The sequence below is a fragment of the Mauremys mutica genome, chromosome 22, assembly GCF_020497125.1.
Source record: "Mauremys mutica isolate MM-2020 ecotype Southern chromosome 22, ASM2049712v1, whole genome shotgun sequence".
Classification (NCBI taxonomy): domain Eukaryota; kingdom Metazoa; phylum Chordata; order Testudines; family Geoemydidae; genus Mauremys; species Mauremys mutica.
Window position 1 is genome coordinate 1,884,889 of NC_059093.1, and position 23,721 is coordinate 1,908,609.

Consider the following 23,721-nt stretch of genomic DNA (forward strand, 5'->3'; position numbering starts at 1 on the left):
CTTCTCTATAGGAGCTCAAAAGGGGAGAACCCAGCTGATTCTTGGGGTACCTCCCTGTAAGCAAACAGCAAATATAGTAGCAACTCATCCCAATCTTGGACCCTCTTCACATACATTCCCAGCCTAGATTTTAGGGTCCCGCCTGGACACATGCAGACAGGTCTCTCACCTTGCACTTAACCTGTAGCTCTCCAGGGCAGGGACCGTCTCCTTGCGTGTTTGTCCAGCACCCTGCACAATGGAGCCCTAATCCCTGATGGAGGGTGTCCTCAGCACTACAATAACACAAGTAGTAATTCAATGTGAGTAAAACCTCGCACGCTCAGAGTGATTTGGCACAGTGCTTGTAATCCCAGTGCTCATATTCACCAACTTTTTGTCTGTTTTGTTTCCAGCAGCCAATCAAGAGAAGGAAAAAGATCCTTTCAACTATGGTGAGCATCAGAGTCCTTAGTGGTATGCTTATGGATGAGTGTGCACAGTATATAACCTCGTGGTGCTAAAAGAAGTGTGTGTGTGAGAGAGAGATCTGACCATGTTTGTCTGAAAGCTGCAGCCCACTTGGAAATGAAAACTTCCCTTGCCTTTCCCCCCCTAGATTACCAGAGTTTGAGGATCGGCGGTTTGGTGTTTGCCGTGGTCTTGTTTTCTGTTGGAATTCTCCTTATACTCAGTAAGTTGGCGAGGGCGGAGTCAGTGGCCCAGTGAGATAGTGCTGAGAGCTGGCTGCCCAGGGACGTGCCCAGGGTCTCAGGACTTTGCTACCGTGGCTAGCCTATGCCACAGCCCGTGCTGCTGCAGCTACGCTGCTTCTTTACATCTCCCCGAGCTGGAAATAGCCCCCCCAGCTGCAGGGTAGATGGACCTTAGTGTAAATGGGGAAATCAACACTCTTGGAGGGCCACGTTTCTGCTGAAGGGCACTTGTACCCCTCTCAAAGCTACGTTCTTCCCCTCCCCCCCTTCCCCAGTGGGATTCTGCACACTCAGGCTCCTCAACGTTTATTTTGAGTGCTATTTCAGACAGCACAGGCGGTGACTTTCTAACCTGTGGCGAGGCTCTGTGTCCTTTCCCTCACATGAAAGAGCTCTGCGGCGTCCCCCTGCCCTGTCGTTCATCGCTGCTGCGTGAGATGCCATAAGGCTACTGGGAATCCTGCAGATCCATAGCGTCCCTGTGAACCATGGACCCACTGCCAGGGGACTCGGAAGCTCTGGGGTAGTGAAGTTCTTGGGATAGCACCGCTGGTGCTCTGGGGGTGAATGGCTACAACCTGTTCCAAAGGGAGGCTTTTCTCTCATACGCTCACGATATTTTCTTACTCTTCCAGGCAGGAGGTGCAGATGCAGCTTCAACCAAAAGCCCAGGTATGCGTGCGAGTGGTGGTTAGCCTCTTTCTGCCTGGACTTGGAACCCTCTTTAGACTCCTGACCCATAAATAAATCCATAGACACATAGCAGCTGGGAGAACGTTCCCGCTAAATGAGGATCCCCACTCTGTGCTGCTCCCACAGCCAAAGCGCAGAGCGTTCCACAAGGCTCCTTGAGTAGCAAGGGCAGGATGTCTGCTTGGGGAGGTTACCCCAGTGGGGGCATAGCTGTCTGGGGTGCACTCCCCAAGGGCCAGGACTCAGGATATTAGCCAGTCAGGAGAGTCCTAGTGCAGTCACCAGCCTCGTCTGCCTGGGGGACACTTCTCCTTGCATGTTCTGATTGCTGTTCTCCTAGGGAACCTGCCAGTTCAGTGGAGGTTGTAGGCCCCTGTGATAGCACATCCAGGAGCCTGGCACACAGTCCCCTGGCCCCACCAGCCATCGCATTGCAGGGGGGTGCAGTGGTGTGCCGGGGGCTCGATGGGAGCCTGCTTTAATTCGTAAAGCCCAGAGAGGCTGGTGTAAACTTAGGCGAACAAAGCGAGCCAGCCACTGTACAAGGGACCCTCTTCTCCTCCCCCCTCCCTCCAACAATCTCCTCCCCAGTGATGTGAGAGCTCACAGCCGCCCCGACCGCTGCTCTGTAGCCCCCATATCTGTGTTGCTGTGGCTCCCACCCATGCCGGCTCCCAGCCTGGGCTGAGTGAGTTTGCTCTTGGTTTGGGGGTTACGGACGAGAGTCCATGTTTCTTCACTGGGGTGTGTTTGGGTCATAAGACTGAGGGCCTAATCTGAACAGGCCTTGAGCATGCGTAGCCCACCGGGTCTCTGTGCTCAGCCCCTCCCAGCATCAGGCACTCAGTTAGCAGTGTCCAAGCTCCTGCTCCATGCACTGGCAAGGTGGTGACGCCTCACAGTTCTCACTGTGCATCTCTTGTTGCAGAGCCCCTGGGGATGAGGAGGCTCAGGCGGAGAACTTGATTGCCTCAAACGGTAAGGACCTTGTTCTTTGTTCTCTTGCTGCACACACGTTGGGTTTTATTGAAAGATGGCCCCTGGCTGCTTGCCAGGCATGGAGCTGGGCAGGTGGCTGAGGCCTCTTGGTTGAACTTTTAAAGACATTTTGCCATTTTCTTTGCAGCCACAGGGGCACAAAAAGCAGAGAACTGAACTAGAGCCATCAGGTGAGCCACACCCAGCTTTTCGTATGTGCTGTTTCTCTGTGCCGGGCAGGGTTAATGGCAGCCGCGCATGGGGCTGAGGTCAGAGCCTCATTAGATGTTAGCAGGGATAGTGTGGGGCAGGGGGTGCGGTTTGTACAGAGCAGGGAGCACAGGACTCCAGCACAAATCATGGGGGGTTTACATGTTACTCGATTGTGCTGCAGTGTCGGGTCCATTCCAGGATCCACTCCCTGAGGCCTGTACTCAAACCAAGTCCCAGTGCGGCGCCTGTGAAAAAACCCGAGGGCCTGATTCTGGTCTCCCATGCATGTGTGTGAATCCACCGAAGGTGAGACTGATGGGCGAGAGAGCCGAGCAGGGCCTGATGTGGCCCTCAGGGTCTGGCCCTGGGGCTGGGATGCAGGCGTCCTGTTGTCACTCAGATCCGGTCTGCGGCGGAAGCGGGAGGTGGAAGGGAGGTGCACAGGTAGCCTCCCAAAGGGCTGGTTTGCGGCAGTGTGAACGATAAAGCCACGCACGTGCAATCTCTCCGGAGCACAGCAGCATGTCGGATTGGCTGTGTAACCTGCTGTGGCTCTTCCCGCCTCTGTGCTGCCCGGACCGGGCTGCCACTTTACGGTTCTCAAACCAGAGCTCCCTGGTGTTCATGTCTCTGTCCCTTCCTGCTCTTCGTCCTCAACACCATGCAAGCGTAAGGCCATACAGGGTGGCTAGCTGGTGGCTTTCCCTTCTCTAGGAGCTTGACATTACTGATGCTCCTCCTACTTTATAATCCACCTTAGAGGCATTGGCTTTCTGGAGACTTTGGGTGTTCCCTGTACACTCTGCATGCGGCTTGGTGGATCAGTTACGCTGCAGGCGGTGCTGTGCTACCAGGGAAAGGTGCATGGTGCCTCTGGTAAAGTGGGTGCTTAGAATTAATGGCTCCAGGGGCCGTGTTGTTAAGGTCTGTGGCCCTTCTGCAGGGGCTGTTTGTTTGGATGTTGGGTTCTAATTGGTTCATTTGGGATGGAACCTCGAATACCAGGATGGGTCTTGTGGGCTCTCTTAAGACATTACAAACCCTGCAAAACCAGGCACTTATCCCGGTAACTTGACGTACATTTCCTTGCTTCCACCTGTTGGTGTCCTGCTGCGCATGCTGCTTGCTGCTCCATCCATATTTCCTAGTGGTTCTATGTAGAGCTGAGTGAATTTGCAAAGCACAATTTATCGGATTCATTTCCCCTCTTTCTCCGCTCAGGGACTCCCCGCTCCCAGATGGAGTTTTCCTTGAATGTTTTTGTTGCAGTGGTTTTCTTAAAGTGCTGGGTAGATTGCGAACCCCTGTCTGAGAGTGTTCACTATCCTGCTCTGTTGGGTAGTGGGAACGGGTCGGGCAGGTCAATGCCATGGTGTCTGTTCTTGGATTGCATCAGTGCAGATGTGAAAATGTGGCACCAAAATACAGGATTTTTTAAAAAAGAAAAATGTAAATTGGGTCCCAGAAGCGTCTGCTGGAGTGAACAAGCATGTGCTCCAGTGAATCTTTGCCAGACAAAGCAAGTGCAATCTGCAATGCTTGGCTTTTTCTTAGTGTCTCCTCTGCTTTCTTCCCTGATGAGGGGTTGAGTACAGGAGCCAGACTGACTCAGTGTCCTCCCTTCTCACAGATCAGAGACCTGAGGACAGACGCTTGGACCACCAATGCAAGCGACCTGCAAGAAAGCGAGAATGACAGCAACAGGTCCTCCTAAGGAGACGCAAAGAAGCTGTGTCTGTGTTACCCTTTGTACTTTAATACTGGTTCTCTATATAACAACCTAACTAAACTCCACGCGCGGTACTGTCTGCCTACAGTAATGTGTAATGTTAATGTATAACGACCATCGCTGTTAAGGCTAGCTGTTGACGATGTTGTATTAGTAAGTTTCTCTTCATTTTTCTAGTGCTGTTGAGTGGTGCGTGACTGTGTGAGAATGACAGGATGTGCTCCCCGTGGCACTTTGCTTGGCACCATATTGGGGGTGTGGTTCTTTGTCCTTTCTGTGGGGAGGGGGAGGTTTTTGGGTGGCTGCCTCTCAGACCTGGGAGCATGGATCATACGCCACAGTGCAAACTAAGGAAGGGATCGTCCACTGAACGAGCTGAGTCCTGCTCTTCAGTGTTTGTAAAGCACCGTGTGCACTTATGGTGCGATATAGATCGCTAATAACAATAGTGTTTATTGGATCTCTTTAATCCGAAAGCAAGAGCCTGGTGGTGCATGGAGCCAACTCTGCTTCGTGCTCCGATCCTGGCACAGCACTCGGATTTTAGCCACCCTGAGCCTTGGGGATTTAAATCGTCGTCTTGCTCCACCCCCAAACATCAGCTGTTGGAGGCGCCCAGAGGAATCAGCCACTGTAGAGAGGAGCTTTTCCTGGGTGGCTCTTGCACTGGGTCTGGGAGGGGGGTGTTTTATTCTCTTGGTAGGGCAGGAAATCTGTTAAAACAGGAGATGGGTGCAAACCAACCCTCGCACTCCAGACTCTCTGTGTTTTGACGAGAGGAAGGCGGATCCAAATCTGAAGTCGCATCCAGATTTCTAAGCTGGCCAAACCCAGCGCCCAGGCCCAGACCCCCTCCTGGGCTTTGGGGAATTTGAAATCTGTATCCTGGTTCCCAGCTCCGGATCTGCTGAACTGGGGACAGCGCAGCACCTGTGGCTCTAGTGAGAAACCCACAGCCAGTGGCACCAGTTCAGCCAGAGCTCAGCTAAAGGCCTCGTCCCAGTTGGGGCAGCCAGCCCCTACAGCCCGTGCTTGTGCTGTGGATGGCTGGTGTATGCAACACAAACATTGCACGCTCAAAGCATCACAAGCAGCAGGTTCTTGTGATACAGGTTTTTTTAGTTTAGACGGGGCTTCGGGGATCACTTCAGTTTTGTTTTGGTGAAATTGAATCTGCAGATAAAATCCAACACAGTACGGCTGGAAGAGACCCATGGGGAGCAGATTGCAGTTGCATTTTGCAGTATCAGCCATAACCATCATGCGCCCCTGGAGCAGGGCCCCAAGGGCTCTTGCTGGTGAGGAGAAAGCAGAAAAGCCAATTGCTTTTATTTCTCAGACCGCAGCTCCATGCCGGTTTAAACCCAGGAGAGATCTCGTCGCAGCATGTGGCTTGTCGCTGCAGCACCCTCTTCTCCGAGCTCCCGGCTAAAATCGCCTCCCCCCGGAGACGTTATTTTCAATGTGATCTAATGCTTTGGTGGAAGAGTCAGTCTGTGAAATGCCCCAGTACAGTGACGCTATGCAGGGAGTAATCCTGCTTCCCTCCTCCGTTCTGTGTGACGAGGTTAGACTGTCTCTGAGGACTAAACAGGTCCTGTCTCAGAAATTCTCTCTGTTAAAGTGCCAGTTCTTATTGGTCTAAGCCAGCAAAGGCATCCAGGGAGCACTGCAGGAGATTGAACGCAGCAGTACTTTACCGTGAGTGGCACATCTTTGTTCATTCCTTTGCAGTTCCCTGTAGTGGGGTACAGGAGGTCAAGTCCTTGGCATTAATGTCACGTGTAATTCCAGAGTGTCGGTATCCACTTGCTGTACAACACCCTCCTCTGCCTCTGCCGGGAAAATAGAGCCCTGAATGGTGCTGGGTGACCCCCCAGGGCTCGGATGGCAGCTCGGATAGGATGGAGGCTGCCCCCATGCAGGTGGGCGATGCACCACTTATTTCTATGCTGCATTCAGGTGTAACTAGGAGTTAAGTGTTGCCTGCCTCTATGCTGGCCCAGGACACGGGGTGAATTTTCCCCCAGAAACTTCCCAAAGTCTGGTCACTTATCCAAACCTCTGAGCACCCAGGAGTATGGCCCAGGTCTGCCGTCTTTCCTGGTAACTTATGCATTACAAGGGGCAAACTCATGCGGTCAGGTTACCTCGTAAGATTCCCAGTAGATGCACAAACCCAACGTGAGATAAAACAAAGAGAAAGAAATAAAATTACATTCAAGGGGGATGAAGCTTTCAGACCATCTGTGTAGGTCCAGATCTGTTCCAGGGAGATTTGAGGAGAGAAGGTCCCATTTGATCCATCCCAGTTCTTCTGCCCTGGGCTCCAGGATGAGTGGGTAGGTGAGCAGAAGGAAGGTTTGTTTGGGATCCGTGACTTCAGGACACACTATTTTGTTTTCCTCCAGTGGTGTGTGAGATGGGAAGCACCTCCTGTCCTGCAGTGTGAGGCAGAGTGAGTGCGTGTTGTGTACCTCAGACCCTTATCTTTGTCCAACCTGTAGCAGGCAGTAATATGTTCTTTTTTTCTTGGTGGCATTCTACTGATTCAAACAGGCAAACAAGCAAAACCCCTCCCAGTCCGCCCCCTGAGTGTTAGCTGTACGTACACCATGAGTTCTATGTTCAGAGTGACTTCAGTGTCTGTAGTGTGCAGTCAGTATAAAGAAAAACATTAAAAATTGTATATGTAGAAAATGGCAAAATCTTGAATGTTGTAAAATAAAACCAACTGTTGTGTTTTCATTTTAAATCAGCAAACCTTGCTGCTGTGATAACGGACTGTTGTATTCTGTGTTGTGATCCAGAATCTAAGGGGAAAAAAAAAGGAATAAAATATCATTTCTATCTTAGTGATTCTCTAACTATTTTGTACCATAATGCAGGGATGTCTAAGGGGAGGACCAAGTCTTTTTTCCTGAATGGAAACAAAGGCCAGTGATTAGCAGACCCAGCTGGTAAGGGGCTTGGGGCACGGGCTGTCTTTTTGTTCTGTTTGCACAGTCCCTAGCGCAGTGGGGTGCTGGTCCGTGACTGGGGCTCAGAGGTGTTATTACAATACAAATAATAAATACTGTTCTCTTAACAATAATTCAAGTTCACAGCTACAACTTCCCAGGATGCAGTGCAACCTTCCCCTGACCACGCAGCGTGGTGCATCATGGGAGATATAGACTGTCCAGAATAGGGGTATCGGGCACTTGAATTACCAGTCCCATGGGGCAATGAGCCACCACAGGGAAATGCAATTTAATGTGGCACGGATTCGAACTGAGACACTTGGGGTCAGTTCCACAAACCAAAGGCAAAGGTTGAGATTCTGGAACGTCGAAAGGTTTTGCTCAGGAGCACTGAATCGTTTACCCATTTCGGAATCAAAGTATTTTGGAACTTTTTGTTCTGAGGTAATTTCAGTGTTTCAGTGTTTCGTCCCAATTTGGGCTAAAGGTTTGTTTTGTTTTTTAAGAGTTGGAATTTCCCGCGGGATGGCCATTGTGCTGCTCCCATGGCTCTGGGCTGAGCACAGCTTGGCCCGGATGGAGCAGCAAAGACAAGGGGGCAATTTTGACTTAAATCCTGGCAGGCGTGTGGCGCATGGGGATGGTGCGAGTGCACATGGGTGGAGGTCTCTGCGTGCGGCAGAGGGTGATATAACCATCTGTGAAGGCTGGAGGTTAGCAACGGGTGCACCCTGCAGAAGAGCTCTCTACAGCTCGAAAGCTTGTCTCTCTCACCAACAGGAGTTGGTCTAATAAAAGCTATTACCTCACCCGCCTGGTCCCTTCCCCGGCCCTGGAAGATGCAGAGTTAACTCAGCTCACCCCCACACCCTCACAGGCACTGGGATAGGGAGCCAGTGTTCCTAAGGGATGAGGGCTGCTCCCTGGCAGTGGATTTTGCTAGCCCTTGGCGAAGGCAAAGAAGAGGGCAGCGTCTCTCTGCAGGATGTTTCCGTTGCAGGCTGGCCCCAGCAGCTCACAGTGGGTAGAGCTGTACCAGTGACACGAGGCTCTCGGACAGTACAGTGTGTCTGTGCCAGACGGTGCCAGGCCAGGAAGCTATTTATTCCTCCCTGCCATCAGCAGAGGCCCTGCCCTCCTCACGTGGAAGCTGGATGTAGTTTAATGCCCAGTTGTTTCAGAGACTCCCCGTGAGTCTCATGGCAAAATCGAAATTCTAGCTTATTTTAATGGAAGAGCCAGATTTCTAGGTGTGTGACTAGCTCCTGGTAGCGTCCCACTGGTTCCTGCTGCTGGAGAGGGGAGGATGGGTACGGACTTCATTGTCTCCCAAGGGACAGAGGCAGCTCCAAGAAAGATGCCTTTTAACAGTTGAATAATGGCTTTAGGTTTCTATGCTCCCAGCAAACATGTCATGCATGAAGCCAACCAGCTCTCCAGGAGGCAGACCCTGTTATCCTGGGGTAAACTGAGGCACAGAGCGAGCCAGTAGCTGGATCTGAGGTGGAGATGGGAACAGAACCATGAATTATTCCCACCACTGCATCAAAACACCAGAGCCATGAAAGACATTTTCCCTCGGGCCTATTTTACTTTGATGAAATAGTGTCACCCTTCATCTAACCCAGAAACCCCGGTAAATTCCCTTCAGTTTCATGGCTCTCCCCTTAGCAGATTGGAACTACAAGGTCACCCATTGGGCAGGAAAGATCAAGCAGTATTTCTGGAAAGTTTTGTTTTCACTTCAGCATTTCCAAGACTTTTGTGCTTCGCTGCTCCAACAGTCTTGAAAATACTGAAGAAAACAGCCTCCCAGGGGAGGACCTTTTTTACGATATCCAGAGGCCACTTGGAAGTTTCCTTTAATGCAAATAGCAAGGCTTGGGGACGGAGCCTGGCACGGAGCAAGCAAGGCTTGGGGACGGAGCCCGGCGTGGCGTGAACAAGGCTTGGGGACAGCTAAGTGCGGCGTAGCTAGCAGACACACCGCTCGGGAGCAGGTGGATTCCAGCTGGTGAGTTACTGTGTTGGCTCCTGCTGTGGATCTCCCATGGGTCATGGCTCGCTGGCCAAGGCCACCCGGCAGCCAACTTTTCCAATTAACACCACATTGCGTGCTGGCTGGGCATGCATTAAATTCTTGCTGGAACCAAAGCATAATTGAAACTAATTTTGTCCTGCAGCTGGGCTGCAAGGTTGGATGTGCAGCTTCATCTGCTGGGTATGTCTGAGTTTGGTCGAGATTTCCTCACGCTCACAAGTTGGGTGAAAAAAGTGAGCTGCACCTGATCTGGAGTGGCAAAGGCAACACTACCTATGCTCTTAGCACAGGCACAGCTAAACGCTGGGCCACTGAAAGGTCCTAGGGCATGTTCATGGGCCTTAGCACCTCTTGCATAAAGCTGTGGACTCTCTGAAAGGCAGCAGGCAATGGCAGCCTTCCAGCCAGCGGGCTCCCCCGGACCTGAGACTGGGGGGACTCACAATTCCCAGTGGGGAGAGAGGATGGTCTCTAAACACCAGGCAGCTGCTGTTCTGCTGATGTTGTCGTTCTGAAGGATGCACCGTTCAGTTCAGTATGACAGCCGTAGCCTGGAGATGCTTGCACCCTTTGTATGGGCAAAGGCTGCATGTGGTGCCCGTCTGTGGTTAGACCACAGGACCGGGAGTCAGGACTCCTGGGTTCTATTCCCAAGTCTGCTGCTGGCCTGCTGTGCGGCGTTGGGCGAATCACATCAATTCCCTGCACTCCTTTTGTAAAGTGCTTTGGGACCCGCCGGTGGGCAGAGTACCAAAAGGGCCTGGTAGGTTTATTCTCCATACGGCAGAGCAGCAGAGAGAGTGGCTGGGGCAACACAGTGCATTCGCCGCCTCTCTCCCTTCAGCTGATCTTCACTCAGCTGCAACAGGAGCAGGTTTTCCAGGGGCCTCAGATCCACCTGCAGCGTGCACGGGACAGGGGGCGAGGGATTCTGCTGTATGGTGCTCTCCTTCCGTTACTGGCCTGATCTGCAGCGGGATCAAAGGGACACTCATGCTATGGGCCTGGCCTCCAGGACAGGGCACTCCCAGGCCCATCTCAACAGGCTAGCGGCTTGATCCACAGCACAGGACCACTTCCTGCCTGTCCGGGGCAGGATTAGACCAGCCCGGAAGCGGTTACTCCTTCTGCACAGGTGATAATACAGGAAAGCGGGGGAACAAAGCAACACCCGCTCGTAAGGTTTAGAACGAAAAGGCAGATGAGAAAGCTGGGTTTCCCCAGGGTTCCTGGTGAATGTTGGAGCCAGTTAGAGGGTGAATGTGACAATGGAGAGACTGAAAAGCCACGTCTCGTCCTGTGGCTCTCCAGTGCAGCATGCAGGGCTGGACACGAGCCAAGGCGGGCAGTGCAGAAACCCAGGGATGGCTTGGTCTGACCTTGGTGAATTCCAGTGGACAATGGTCCTGTTCTGTCTCCAAGTGTCTCAACTTTTAGCCAGCTCCTCTGTCAAGAAATGGGTAAACCCCCAAAGCCTCAGGCACTATCCTGGCTGTGAGTGGAGGAGTGACTGGGAGAGAGAGACAAAGGACCAGGCTCTGCCTGCGGAGGGAGTGAAGAAAGGCCTCAGGACATGGCCAGGCTGTTTAACAATCTGCATGAACCCACGGCCAGATGGAAGCGATGGAGGAAAAGGTCCCCCCACCATGTATCAGCGAAGTGTCTATTGCCCCAGCTTATCGGGAGCAGAGCTCCACCAGAGTCACCCCTCTGTGCCCCGGAGGTCAGTGGAGAGCTGTGGGGGAACTGATGTAGCCCTGTGGATCACCCTGTAAGTACTGGCTAATGAAGGGAATATTTGTCTGTCTGCTTTTTGGGGGACAGGGCGAGATCACCATTGACCAACCAGTTGAACCCCACTCCCACGCGGTGCAGGCAGCCGACGGAGCATGCGTGGAATTGGGTGTGATGCCCCTGCCCAGATGTCCCCAAGCACTGAGTGACGGTGTGCCGCTGGCTCTGGAGTAGCTGTGCGTGCTTTCAGCTGGCTGCGAGTCCTGCGGTCTGTGCACTAGGGCAGCTATGGGGACTGATGCTGCTGCAAGGAAACCCAGGCTGTGCTGTTTACTCCAGGGGTCTCTGGGCCCCAGGGGACCCTGAACTTAGCCATTAGCGTGAGGCAGGGCCGCCTTGCTGAGCTTGTGAAGGGAGCTTGGAAGGACGCATCAGGGCTGGGAATGGTTGGGCTGCGAGAAGCCTGAAGAAGAGCCGGAGGGTTTGCTGGCTCCTGGCCCTGGTCTGCCTTAATCTGCCCTTGCATTGTCTCTGCTGCGTGCACCCTCTGGCTGCTGCTTCGCCCAGGCTGGAGAGCTCTGTAAGATTCCATGTTGCCTTTTCATTCCCTTTCAACTTCCTTAGGTTATGTCTGCTCTGCCCTTTCGGCAGTAAAACATTTGCCGGTTAGGGGTGTGAAAAAACACCCCCGATAGACAAAAGTTTTCCTGATGAAAAGCACCGGTGTGGACAGTGCACAAAGCTACTGCCCCTCGTTGGGGGTGGTTTTATTTTGTTGGCAGGAGAGAGCATGGTTGTAGAGGCACAGCTATACCTCTGTAAGGTGTGCAGTGTAGACACAGCTTTAGTTACAAGGAGGAAGGCTGTGCCCTTTCTGAGACCAGCTCAAGCTGGAAAATTTGGAGTGTGTGTGTGTGTGTGTGATAGATAGAGAGATATCGATCTGTGGAACCTCCAAGCCAACTTCGTGCTAATGTCAGCCAGGGAGACAGGGTTCCTCTCCTTGAAGCTTGTAGCAGAAGAAACTATGGGAAGCTGCCCCTGCTGCTCAGCTGTGTTTTAGTGCCCATTTGCTACAGCCCCGTGAGTGGCCAGTACAAACAGCAAACGGTGCCTGTGCTCAACTGGTGAGGCACCAGGGGGGACAGCCGGGCTTTGTTAGAGCTGACTGTCTCCTGTCTAACGACAGGCGATAAAATCAGTTTTGTGCTAGGAGGAGGGAATCTTTCCAAGTCACCTTTCAATGGCCCCATTTTCTGCAGCAATTTTAACAATACCCAGAGACTTTCAGGTGTGTGTGGGGGGTGGGGGGAAGCCAGCCACTTTGCAGTATTGAAGCTGTGCAATAAGAACCGGGCTTTGTTCAGTGCATCTCAGTTTCCTCTTCCCCTTTCCTAAAAACTGTAAGCCCAGATGCGTCACAGAGTGAAACAGGCTGCAAAGTCAGAAAGCGGGTGCGCTGTGCAGGGATGGGAGGGGCAGGGACGGAGGGGGAGGTCTAGGCCAGAGGAGAGAGGTGGTTTGAAATGAGAGTTGAAAACAGGGAGTGTGGCATGTGGCAGTGAGAACAGGAGGCTGTGTCACAGGGGCTGCTGCAGAGGGGGAGAGTCTTGCACCCAGTGTTAGTGAACTGGGTCAGAGAGGGGGTGGGTGCTACAGGGGCAGAACAGTGACAGTCACGGGCTCAGGCTGGAGCAATACAAGGCAGCACGTTTGCACCTGTGAGTTTGTTTGTCACCAAGTGACAGCCCCTCCCACCTGTTGTTATATTGGGGCTCCACCAGTGCAGAGACCCAGAGCCCACTCAAGCCTGTTCCTCAGTGAACGGAGCTGTGTTGAAGTGGAGCAGATGGTAAGTGCTTGGTATGATGTGGAGCAGAACCTCACTTAGCCACCCACCTCCTCATCCACTGGCAAAAGCTGGCAGCCACCCAGCAGGGCTGGTGCTGGAGGGAGCTCTCTCATTCCTGGGGCTGTAGGATGCTCCAAGACATGCCAAGCACTAGCTGTGATGCGTCTCAAGGCCCACAGGGCTGTGAGCTTCCTTGTTATTACCTGCCACCAGCGCAAGGGAATCTTGCTGGGTGTTAATTCCCTAACAGCCAGCCAGTCAGGCACTCGCGCACTCTCCTCTGGGCTACACTTGTCCTGTCGGTGCCTGGGAGGTTGATGATAGATGCACTCCAGCTCCCTTGTACCCTCAAAGTGTCCCCTGCTAGTATCCAGCTCCTACTCGCTGGATAACCACAGACATCCCAGGTGCTCTGTTCCCCAAGGAACAGTGTCACACCTTAGCCAGCCGCTCCTGTGTCACATACTGCACCTGAGTTCCAGTCCCAAACATCACAGCACACTCTAAAGCTTAAATGGCACAAACAAGGACTCCTCTGGTCTGAGGAAGCACATCTCACCCAAACGGCCCTCCGGCGCTTTCAGCCAAGCCAGGCTGTGATCCCCCTTTGCATGAAGCAAATTCTCTGTCCATTCGCTTCCCAGGGAAAGGATGCCAGGGTGTCTCTTTGTGCCCTTAAAAATACCAGAACAAGCCTTTGGGTTCACGTCTGCCCCCTGCTGTTTACTTCTTCCTGTTAGTTTCCTTCTCAAGCCTCCACCAGCTCTTCATTAGCATTTGACTTTGTATGTTAATAGACCCCTATTGTATGACAAACAATGCACAATGGAGATCAGTGTCCCCTACCCCCACAGTTTGTCTCAAGAGATGTGCGCCCTGTTTTTCACTACAGCCCTAGAGAACGTGCTGTTGCTGTTTAGTATATAACCATATCTCTGTACGTGCATCTCACAATGGTTGTAATGATTAGTGTGACACAGGCTTTTGCTAGACACATTACAGGATGTTCTTGGGGTGAAGCCAGGAGATCCCTGCACCCCGTTATACCCCAGTGTGCTCTGCAAGTTGGCATCCAGAGGTTCTTGGGTCACGCTGGTTTAGTTAAAGCTAACCAGCACCAGTCCAATGCCTGCGGCATCATTCTTGGGGGTCGAGGGGTGTGGTTTGTTCACTAATTCACAATTTTCAGTCATCGGATGTATGGAGTGAAAATTTTAGCCCACGAAAGCTTATGCCCAAATAAATATGTTAGTCTCTAAGGTGCCACAAGAACTTCTCATTGTTTTCCCCTGGGGCAGGTTCCACTCCGTAAGCACCATAACAGTAATCGGCTGGGATGCGTGACTTGCTGGTCACTGATTGCCAGAACAGAACAAACTGCACTTAACAGAGGGCTCAGCATTTAGCCTCTGGCTGCTGGGAAGAGGGGAGGTTTACAGACCTGCGGGGGAGAGGAGTCACCACAAAGCAATTTGTGTATGCAGACAGCATTGGCAAAACCAATGGCATGGACTGGACTGCCTGCTGTGCCGCCCTGGGTGCAGGACGCTGCCTTTGCTGAGATGTGTGTTGATTACAGTAGAACCTCAGAATAGAGGTTGTTTGTAACTCAGCAAAACGTTCTGGTGGGTCTTTCAAAAGTTTACAACTGAACATTGACTTAATACAGCTTTGAAACTGACTGTGCAGAAGAAAAATGCTGCTTTCCCTTTATTGTTTTAGTAGTTTACGTTTAACACAGCACTGTACTGTATTCGCTTCTCTTTTGTTGTTGTTGGTCTCTGCTGCTGCCTGACTGTGCACCTCGGGTTCCAAATGAGGTGTGCAGCTAGCTGGTGAGTTTGTAACTTTCTGGTGCTCGTAACTCTGAGGTTCTGCTGTATCCTCTCCCCCGAAGGACTGGGACTGGGACTGGGGCAGGCTGCTCCATCAGCGGCTGACGCTGGGCCTGCAGGAGGGCCAAGCAGTGCTGAACTCTGGTCTGGCCTTAGTGGGACCCCTGTCTCCCTGCCAAGCTGCCAGGGTGGTGGTGGGGTAGGATTCCCCTTCCCCTCCTATGTTGCTAGCCAGTAGCCAGCCAAGAGACATGATCAAGGGATCAGAGCCAAGGGCCGGAGCCAGGAAATCCCACAGCTCTGCCTCTGACTTACTGGGTGACCTTGGCCAAGTCCCTTCCCTCTGCCTCAGTTTCCCACCACAACATGGGGATAATGACAGGACCCAGCAGGCAGAGCTTGTGGGGGCTGGGTAGGAAGGTTGCCAAGCACCTGGAGAATGAAAAGTGCCCTAATTGCTGATTAGCCCTTCCCCTCTCCCTGCTGGGGCTGTCAGAGCCGAGATGCCCCTCGCTGAACTCCATGACCCTCCCATTGACCTTTCAAGCAGAGGCTCAGCCCCTGCTCTCCCTGTGAACTGGAGAGAGCTGGCTGCAGGGGCTTGTTCTTTCCTTTGCTCCTCAAGGAGTCTGATGTTTCCAAAACCTGGGTCTGGGCCATGCGCCTCACCTTGTGACTGGGATAAACATTACACGGAGGCCGTTAATGTTTAATGACGTTTGTCCCACGCCCCCCACCCCCATTAATGTGCTTTCCCGGTGGTGCACACGCCCAGAGCCAGGCACCCGCTGGACGGCTCGCTGGGAAGATGGCTGACGGTAAGGGTCTCGCTGCTCTTCAGCTCCCAGGGACAAACGCGCTCTGCCAGGCTGTACCTGGGAGCACGGGGAGCGCGCTGCCATTCATTCACCCTCTCTGCAAGTGGAGTTTAGGCTTTGCTGGCAGGCGTGGCAGGCGGACAGACAGGCAGACAGACGTGAATGCTCCCTTAGCAGGGAAGCGTCCCCCGTGCTCTTAGACGTGGGGGCCCAAGCCCCGGTTAGACATCCAAATCAGCAGAGTGGTTTGATTGTCAAAGGCGCTGGGCACAGGCTGCTCTCCGGGTGGAGCCTTCACAGGGGCTCAGGAGCCGGCCATTAGGCTCTCAGGTGTGAAGATTTTGGCTGATGCTTTTAGATGCCTTATCCTAGTGCTCGGAGTGATCTCGTCCTCTCACATGGAAAGAGGGCTCTGCCCCGAGGCTGAGCTGGGGAAACCCTGTAAGGATTCAGGAGAGAGGCCCAAATAATCCCAAGAGTTTCCCCCTCGGCAGGGGGAGCAGTAGTTCTAGGTAAGGGTCAGTTTTTCCAGAGGGGTTTTCTCTCCCCATAGGACGCAGGGGCAAGGTCAGGGGACCGGGAGCGGAGAAGAGCGGCACGGGGGCAGAATGAGTGGGTCAGCGCAGTGGTATCCTGGTGTGACCCGGCTGAGCAGAAGGCACAGGCAGTAGTTCCAGCCTGCGGCACTGTGCTGTGCTACTGGGCAGTCAGGAGGTCAGCTGAACTCCGCCATTTCACCAAAGGGAGTGGGAATTGCCGTCCCGGCCAGAGTGCAAGCGGGCACTGTGTGAAACCTGGGTGTCGGTGAGGTAACGCCCACAAATGGTGGCTGATTTGTGCCAACACAGGTTCCTAGACACCCTGGAGCCATTCAGAGGGACACAGGCTAACCCGTAAATCTGCCCATGGTTAAAACGCAGATTTGAATCTGTGACACTTTTCCTTTTCCTTTTCATCTCTTTTTTCCTGTCTTACTCGCCCTGTCCGGTTTGGAATGCCGTGAGTAACAAGGCCCCCCCGGCCCCACCTGCAAACAAGCAGCTCTGTAAAAGGCAAGGTGGTGCTAGGCAGATGAACCAGAGTCCCAGTTGTTGGCTGTTTTCTACCCAGTGCTCCACAGTCCCCTCTGCGTGTGTGAGAAATAATTGAGTTGGAAAGGCAGGTTAGAAGGTGACTCTGGGATGTGCCAGTGACTGATTGCAGCTGTGTAACTTTACTCTATGCAGGTTAACCTTTTCCTCCCCCTCCTGAACACATTGCTTTAGACACGGTCGAGATTGGGATTTGCCCAAAGTTTAAGGGGTGTTTGGATCCACCCAGGAAGTTTGACTCTGGAAACCAATTTTCCCCCCAAATCCCAGGGACCTGGAATCCAACCTGTCTCTAGCTGCTTCCCATGATGGAAAACGGTCTGAAAAAAATAGCAGTTTGCTGAGGACTCTTTGGAAAACCAATCATGCTCCCCAAGGAGCCTGTAGCCTGTGAAATCCACTGTGCCCTTACTCCACCCCCACTCCATTCTCCATTGCCCTCACGGCCTGTTCCCTTCCCAGAGCTCTCTCTGGGGACCAGGGACCCTGCTAGGTTTTACGACTCCCCCAAGATGCTGCGCCCAGTGCACAGGGCGCTGGGCTGTGCAGATGCCTGGCAAGCAGCAGCAGTTACAATCTGTCCGTTCAGAGCAGGTTTTGGTGCTCTGTGACTGTAGGCTTGCAGAGCTTTGGGGCAATACACGTGCCAGTAGCACTAGTCTGGGAAGTGGAGCCCTCCCTAGGCTGGCTGTGAAATCCCAGCATGGAAGACTCTCCAGAGGTGGTGCTCAGAATTGCCTGGCCGTGGGCATGAGTCCCCAAGCCTGCCGCTCTCAGCTGATCTCTAGGTATGGATGTGGCCCTGGTGAAGGTACTATCGAGGGCCGGCAAGCAGTTATACATAGCGGGGAAGTTTGGCTCACACAGCATGATTATAGGTTAGGACTGAGCTCCTTTGGCAGAGCTATGGGAGGCCAGGACCGGGACAGCAGGCCGTGGGGCAGGTTGGACAGGAGCTGCATTGGCAGATCTGTTTGGGGGACCAAGGACTGGACTAGCAGGGAGGAAGTGCATTGGCACAGATGTTCAGGAGAGAAAAGGCTGGAATAATGTGGGGTTGGGGAAGAGAACGGGCTGGAATAATGGGGGGCCGGTGGGGGGAAGAGAACGGGCTGGAATAATGGGGGGCCGGTGGGGGGAAGAGAACGGGCTGGAATAATGGGGGGCCGGTGGGGGAAGGGGGCTTCAGGTCTAAGCTGAAGGGTAGATTTCGAAACATGCTGTTGAAAATGAATCATACCCACATTGACCTGGGGCAAGTGGACAGAGGGAGGGGAGGTACACGGGACTCGCAGACTCTCTGGCACTTGGGCGCAGTGAATTTGGGGCAGGTGTGTAATGGTAGCTGTGGAAGCCACTGGGAGCTGGTCTCATGGGCTAGGGTAGGCTCTATCCCCGGCATTCCCAGTCTCCACTGCCAGCAGCCCCACAAGATCCCACAGGGCTGCACCAGCAGCCAGTCAGTGTGTGGCCGCCCGCTGCAGCCTGGGATCACCATGCTGGCTGGCCCCGAAGGTCTCTCCTTGGCTGCCAGGGGCAGGGACGGATCAGCTGTTTCCCCAGCTCTCCCATGGAGCCTTGGGCACTGTTCAGGAGATGTGCCTTCCCCGGGGCAGCTAGGCTCAGAGTCTGGGGTGCGGGGAGCCCGTTCCATAGCCGCTCCCTTGTGTCGTGGAGCTACGATACACCAGCAGCTCTGGGAGCCCACCCCATTGGCTCGTCACTGACCTGCTCGCTCTTTTCCCAGAGATCGTCCCAGAGCAGGTGCCTGACAAGTTCACCTATGGTAAGACTCTTCTCTGCACCCTCGCACGAGGCCCTGGCTACCCCGGCCTTCGGTCTGTAATTCTTTGTCCAGTGGTCCCCCTGTGCTCCAAACACTGGAAGAGACGGCCTCTGCCCGGTGTCATTACCCTGTCAATAGGACAGAGCGGGAGGGCTACTGGCCCCTGGGGGCTGGCAGGGAACTGAGGCAGATTCAGTGACTTGCTCCCGGTCACACAGGGCGCCTGGGATGGGCCAAGAATTGAGCCCAGATCTCGCCTTAGCCCCCAGGTCCCCCTTCTGCCCTGTGGTTAGCCCCTGGATCTGTAGGCAGTGCCAGCCCCAGTGGCCATCCCGTAGCCAGGGGCACAGCTCTGTGAGCCTGCGGGTAGCTGCGTGGGATGCCTTTGGTGGCCCGCATTCATGTCACACACGTGTCACAGAGGGGAATCAGAAGCAAAGCCCTTCAAGGGCTGTTCTCAGGCAGCCGCCCACGCCCGGCTGCCGTTGGTGCTGGAGCTGCGGCGAAGGCATGGGCCGCCCCAGCGGTAGCTGGTAACTCTTGCTCATCTGAGAGCTTCAGAGCTCGGTGAGATGCGACTCTCCCCTCCCCCAGCCCAGCTCCCTTTGCTCCGCCAGGCTAACAGGTGTCTCTCTCCCGTTCCGAGATTACGAGACCATTCGGAATGGGGGGCTGATCTTCGCCGTGGTGGCTTTCGTGGTCGGACTCCTCATCATCCTCAGTAAGTCTCACGTCTGGGGGGCTGCAGCCCTGCCTGCCACCAGCCCAAAGGCTGGGGTCGCGTGGGGGCTCTTCTCTGCTCCCCCCACTGTGCTGAACATGGCTGCCCAGTGCTGGGGAAGGGAGGAGAGGGTGCATCTGTGCTTTGTGTGCGCACACACATACAGGCAAGCCGAGTCCTGCCTCAGTGTGTGTCACAGCCTGGGGGCCGGAGGGCCTGCTAACATGCCCCTGCTTTGTGGCAGGACGAGGTCCATTCTCCGTAAACCATCGCATGTCAGAGGGGCCTAGGCTTTGCCCTGCAGAACCGCAGCAACAGCACCGCTTAGAGCTTCAACTTTCCCTGAAATGTTTAACGTGGCCTCCCCTGCCCTCGCTCCGCCCTGGCCTGGACATCAGTGAGAACAATGGCCTCTGTCTCCCATATCTCCTCTCTGCTTTGTTCTTGCTGCAGGAGGCCCCACGGAGCTGGGGGCCAGAGGCTGGGTACATGGCTCAGAACTTAGATGCAGATTTGGGTGCATGTTAATCTTTAGTAGAAGCTAGTAGAAAAATTTCCATTAAGGCAAGATTCCAACAGAAAATGGGGGTGGGGTGGGGAGGAGATTGTGCAAATATTTGCAGAAGCAATTTTGCCTTTTCCTGCCAGCTTTAAGGTTCAGGGTGAAAAGGTCACCAATTAAAAATGGGAGCACCAATATCTGACATTTCTAGAGGCAGAAACCAGGTTTTCCAAAGTGCTCCACTCCTGCAGACTCACTGGTGACCCAGCATGCTGGGCTGTTTTGCAAACCTAGCCATATATAGCCAGGGGACACTTTGCCCACTGCTGACAGGCAGCCAGCTCTGGGATGAAACACAATAGACATTTAACAGTGCACACCACTACAGGGAAGAAAGGGAAGGAGAAAACTGTATGCACTTGAAACCGCAGTAGCAGTGTAGAGAGAGATGCAGAATGGAGGTACCTGGGGTGGAGTTCGGCCGGAAGGACTGGGTCAGCATCCTGGCCTCTGAGCAAAGTGCCATGGACCCTTGAATAACCTACGCCATGCGTCTCACCCACTAGCCCCAAATGCTGCAAACTCTGCAGATGGGAATAACAGCGTATTCCAGGTGGGTTCCAGACGCACGGCTGCTCTTTGCAGCTGTGCTTGGGGCAGCTCCCAGCAGGCAGGCAGCCCTGGCTCTCTCCGCTGGTGTCCAGGCCTGGCTGGGCCTTGTGGGAGCCTTTGGCTGAACAGGGCGTTTGTTCAGAGAGCTCAAGGAGGCTGAAATGTCCCGTTGGCACCCACAGGCTGGTGTGGGAGAGCCCAGAGCACATTCCCAGAGTGCACCTCCCTCCTGGCTGGGCAGGGGCAGGCAGACCTGGTGGCTTGAAAACCAAAGCTAGGGGTCAGTCCAGAGACGGGCACAGTTCTGACCCCCACCCACCCCCAGTGCCCGAGGGCTGGCCGGCCCCACAGCTTCGGGGACCCCACGCCAGACTCCGGTGTGCTTGCTGAAGCAGGGCTGTGCCGAGAGTTCCCACCACTGTGGGTGGGGTGGCCTTGGTCCCTATGCGATGGCTGCAGAGGCCATGCCGAGTTGAGGAGGCAGAGGCTTCAGGGAAGGGGCTCTTTGCCCCACAGACACAGCAGAATTATTGCATCAAAGAGAGAGGGGCAGCAGAAGGTGGGTGGAAGCCTGAGAGCAGTGAGGGAGCACTGGGATGTGGCCAGGGCCAGGGAGCACCGGGATGTGGCCAGGGCCAGCCCAGCCAAGGCCTAGGAGGCCTCAGACTCTTTCCCTTGTTTCCAGGTCGGCGGTTCCGCTGCGGAGCAAAGAAGAGAAGAAGGTTGGTGGTGTTTTAAATTGTCCAAGTCAGTCAGCCCGTGTCTTCTCTTTAGTGGGAGTCTGTAGATGGTTCGAGGGCTGAGACATTGACTTTCCCCTTGGCTGCTTTGGCTCGTGCTGATGCTACTTTCTCTCTCTTTTCCGTCTGTTTCCTTAGACAAGGTGACGATGACGAGCTGTAGCTGCAGGTACGTGGAACGGAGGGAGAGCAGTGGGGAGTGGGAGGCAGCGTGGATAGCAGGGCTGTATGGCGTATCAGGCTGTATGGCAGTGATGCCTGATGCACTGCACCATTGGCAGGTGTCCATCCTGCTAGGAAAGGGTTAAGTGGGCTCTGCTGACTCCCTGGGGCAGGAGGCTCAGTACCCCACTGGGACATAAGGGAAATGGGAGGCAGAGGATCTAGGGTGTGGACTGAGCAGCCTAGAGAGAGGAGTCCTAGGAGCTTCCCAGCCTGCGCAGAATGTCTAAGTCTGAGCTTTCCGCCCGTATCAGTTTTGTAGGTAACAAAGCCAAACCCCAGGGAAGGGCTGGGGCTGGACTCTACATGCTGCATTGGCTGTATCTTAGAGCAGTTTGGGAGAGGTACCTGCTCACAGTGCTGCTGTTTAAGTCCAAGGCCAGGACGTGAGGTGGGGGTAGAGGGGAAAGGATCCAGGTGGCACAAACCTTTTTGGGTCTGATCCAATGTGAGGAAACAGTATTGACATCCACACGGTGCAGCGGCAATCTGGGACGAAAACTTCTCCGCCAGTCCGATGGCTCAACGGGCAGAGAATGGGATTGCCCGGTAGGTGTGGCCTATCCCCATTGGGGGTGTGTGTGTCTGCAGAGTGTGTTTGTGCAAGAGGAGTGCCATGTGCACCAGCAGAGGGCGCAGCACTGAGCTGAGAACTAGTCTGCAGGTATCTACTGCCCGGCTGATTTAACTCTTTCTGTTATTTCTTTCCAATTCTAGAACCGCCTGGACTGTCTGGAAAGCGGCTTCCTGCCCAGTGCTCTGTCTGGGAGGGGGGAGTTGTCTTCAGGAGCTAAGCCCCTTGCACCGGAGACATTAACCCTCTCAGCCCTGCACCTCTATACACACTATTTGCATGGCTTTCCTTTGTAAAATCAGTTCAGTGCTTCTTTGCCTCAATAAAGCTCCTGCTGAGCGAGGGTTAAAGCTTGTACCCAGGTGGGTTTGAGTCAGCCAGTTTCTCTGCCCTGTGCCAGTTTCTTTTTCTGTCCAGAAACATCAGACAATTCTGAACCCAAACCCAGCAGGTAAAATCTCTCACCCTTCATCCCCATAAGCAAAAGGGGTTTGAGCTTTAACCTTTTAAGTGAAGGGCCTAAGTGCCAGAGCGGGAGGTATCCTGAGCTGGGAGCTCTGTCAGTCTTTCCTGTTGAAGCTGGTCCACCTTCGTTAAATGATAATTGGGGAAGTCCCGGTCACCCCCAGATCAGGGAGTTGCTGGTTGAGATGGGATTTGAACATTGCTCTCTAACCTCTCAAGTGAAGGGCGTAAGTGCGGGATTGGGAGGTATTCTGACATGGGGCTCCCTTGGCCTTTTCTATTGACACTGGTCCACTTTAACTACATAATAACTGGGCTAAAGCTTGCCTCCATGGGCACTTCTCAGGGATGTGAGTGACCCTGGTTCAAATCCCCACTCTGCCTCCATGGAGGGGATCTGGTGCCTGAGGTGCAGGCCCTTGTAAATTGACTGTGGACAGAGCAGCTCTTGCTGGTTTAATTAGTGAGTATTGTGGCCATACAAAAGACCCAAATCCCTCTCTTGTCCCCAGTAGCTAGGATTCACACCCAGGCTGTGGCAGAGCCCTTCTCTGCTGAGGGGTGTGAACTGGGGGCTCCCACTTCCCAGGGAGAGTCAGAGACAAGGCCACCTGGGAGAGGGGGGTGGCAAATGGGGCAATTTGCCCTGGGCCCTCAGCGTGCCACGTCAGGAGCGGCCCTGGACAAAGCTGCAGTGGCGGGACCTGAGCTCCTCCCACTGAGTCAGATCCGCGTGGTAAGGGGGCGGGGCTGCGAGCTCCAGTCCCGCCGGAGCCACGCTGCTGCAGCGCTGTCCAGGGGCCAGGGCAGCTCCTGGACGTGGCGCACTGAGGCTCCGAGATTGGGGAGAGGCCGTGGTAACCCAGGAGTAGCCCTGGATAGCGCTGCTGGGAGCAGGATGGGTTGGGGATTCTGAGGGGGGCAGGAAGCGGGTGGGAGTCAGATAGGGGGCAGGGCCAGGCTGTTTGGGGAGGCACAGCCTTCCCTACCCTAACACTCATTCAGCAGTTTGAGGCTTGCAGACAGCTATTTAACACAAAGAGCCAAGCTTTTATTTTTTCCCTTAGGGCTACCATCCCTTTCACTTCTCAAATGCCAAATTATAGTCTACGTTTAATTTCAGTGCCATAGGGAGAGTCATGTCAGGGGGGGGGCAGCTTCATTTCAAATTAGCCACTTTAGATTAACAGTGATAGAGCCAAGAGAGCCATGGGGGAGGGATCACATGAGAAGGGCAATATCCTACACCACCTACCTCCTTCCCAACCCTACCAAGGGAAACCTCCTTCCCCTACATTCCCCGAGGGTCCAGAGGGGTTAATTCAGTGGTTCTCAAACTTTTGTACTATTGACCCCTTTCACATAGCAAACCTCTGAGTGTGAACCCCTCCCTTATAAATTTAAAAACACTTTTTTATATATTTAACACTATTATAAATGCTGGAGGCAAAGCAGGG

General features: G+C 53.9%; 1 protein-coding gene across 1 annotated transcript in view; it reads left to right on the forward strand.

Annotated features, from left to right (window-relative positions):
• Positions 1-22,154, forward strand: part of LOC123354596 — a 53,418-nt gene extending 31,264 nt beyond the window's left edge. The window contains exons 3-12 of the mRNA XM_044996715.1: positions 396-434; positions 599-673; positions 1,331-1,367; positions 2,317-2,366; positions 15,441-15,551; positions 18,390-18,428; positions 19,075-19,149; positions 20,949-20,985; positions 21,142-21,172; positions 21,943-22,154. Coding sequence (XP_044852650.1) covers positions 396-434; positions 599-673; positions 1,331-1,367; positions 2,317-2,366; positions 15,441-15,551; positions 18,390-18,428; positions 19,075-19,149; positions 20,949-20,985; positions 21,142-21,166 — 488 coding nt within the window. The 3' untranslated portion in view covers positions 21,167-21,172; positions 21,943-22,154. The remainder of the gene's footprint in view (positions 1-395; positions 435-598; positions 674-1,330; positions 1,368-2,316; positions 2,367-15,440; positions 15,552-18,389; positions 18,429-19,074; positions 19,150-20,948; positions 20,986-21,141; positions 21,173-21,942) is intronic.
• Positions 22,155-23,721: the final 1,567 nt, after the last annotated feature.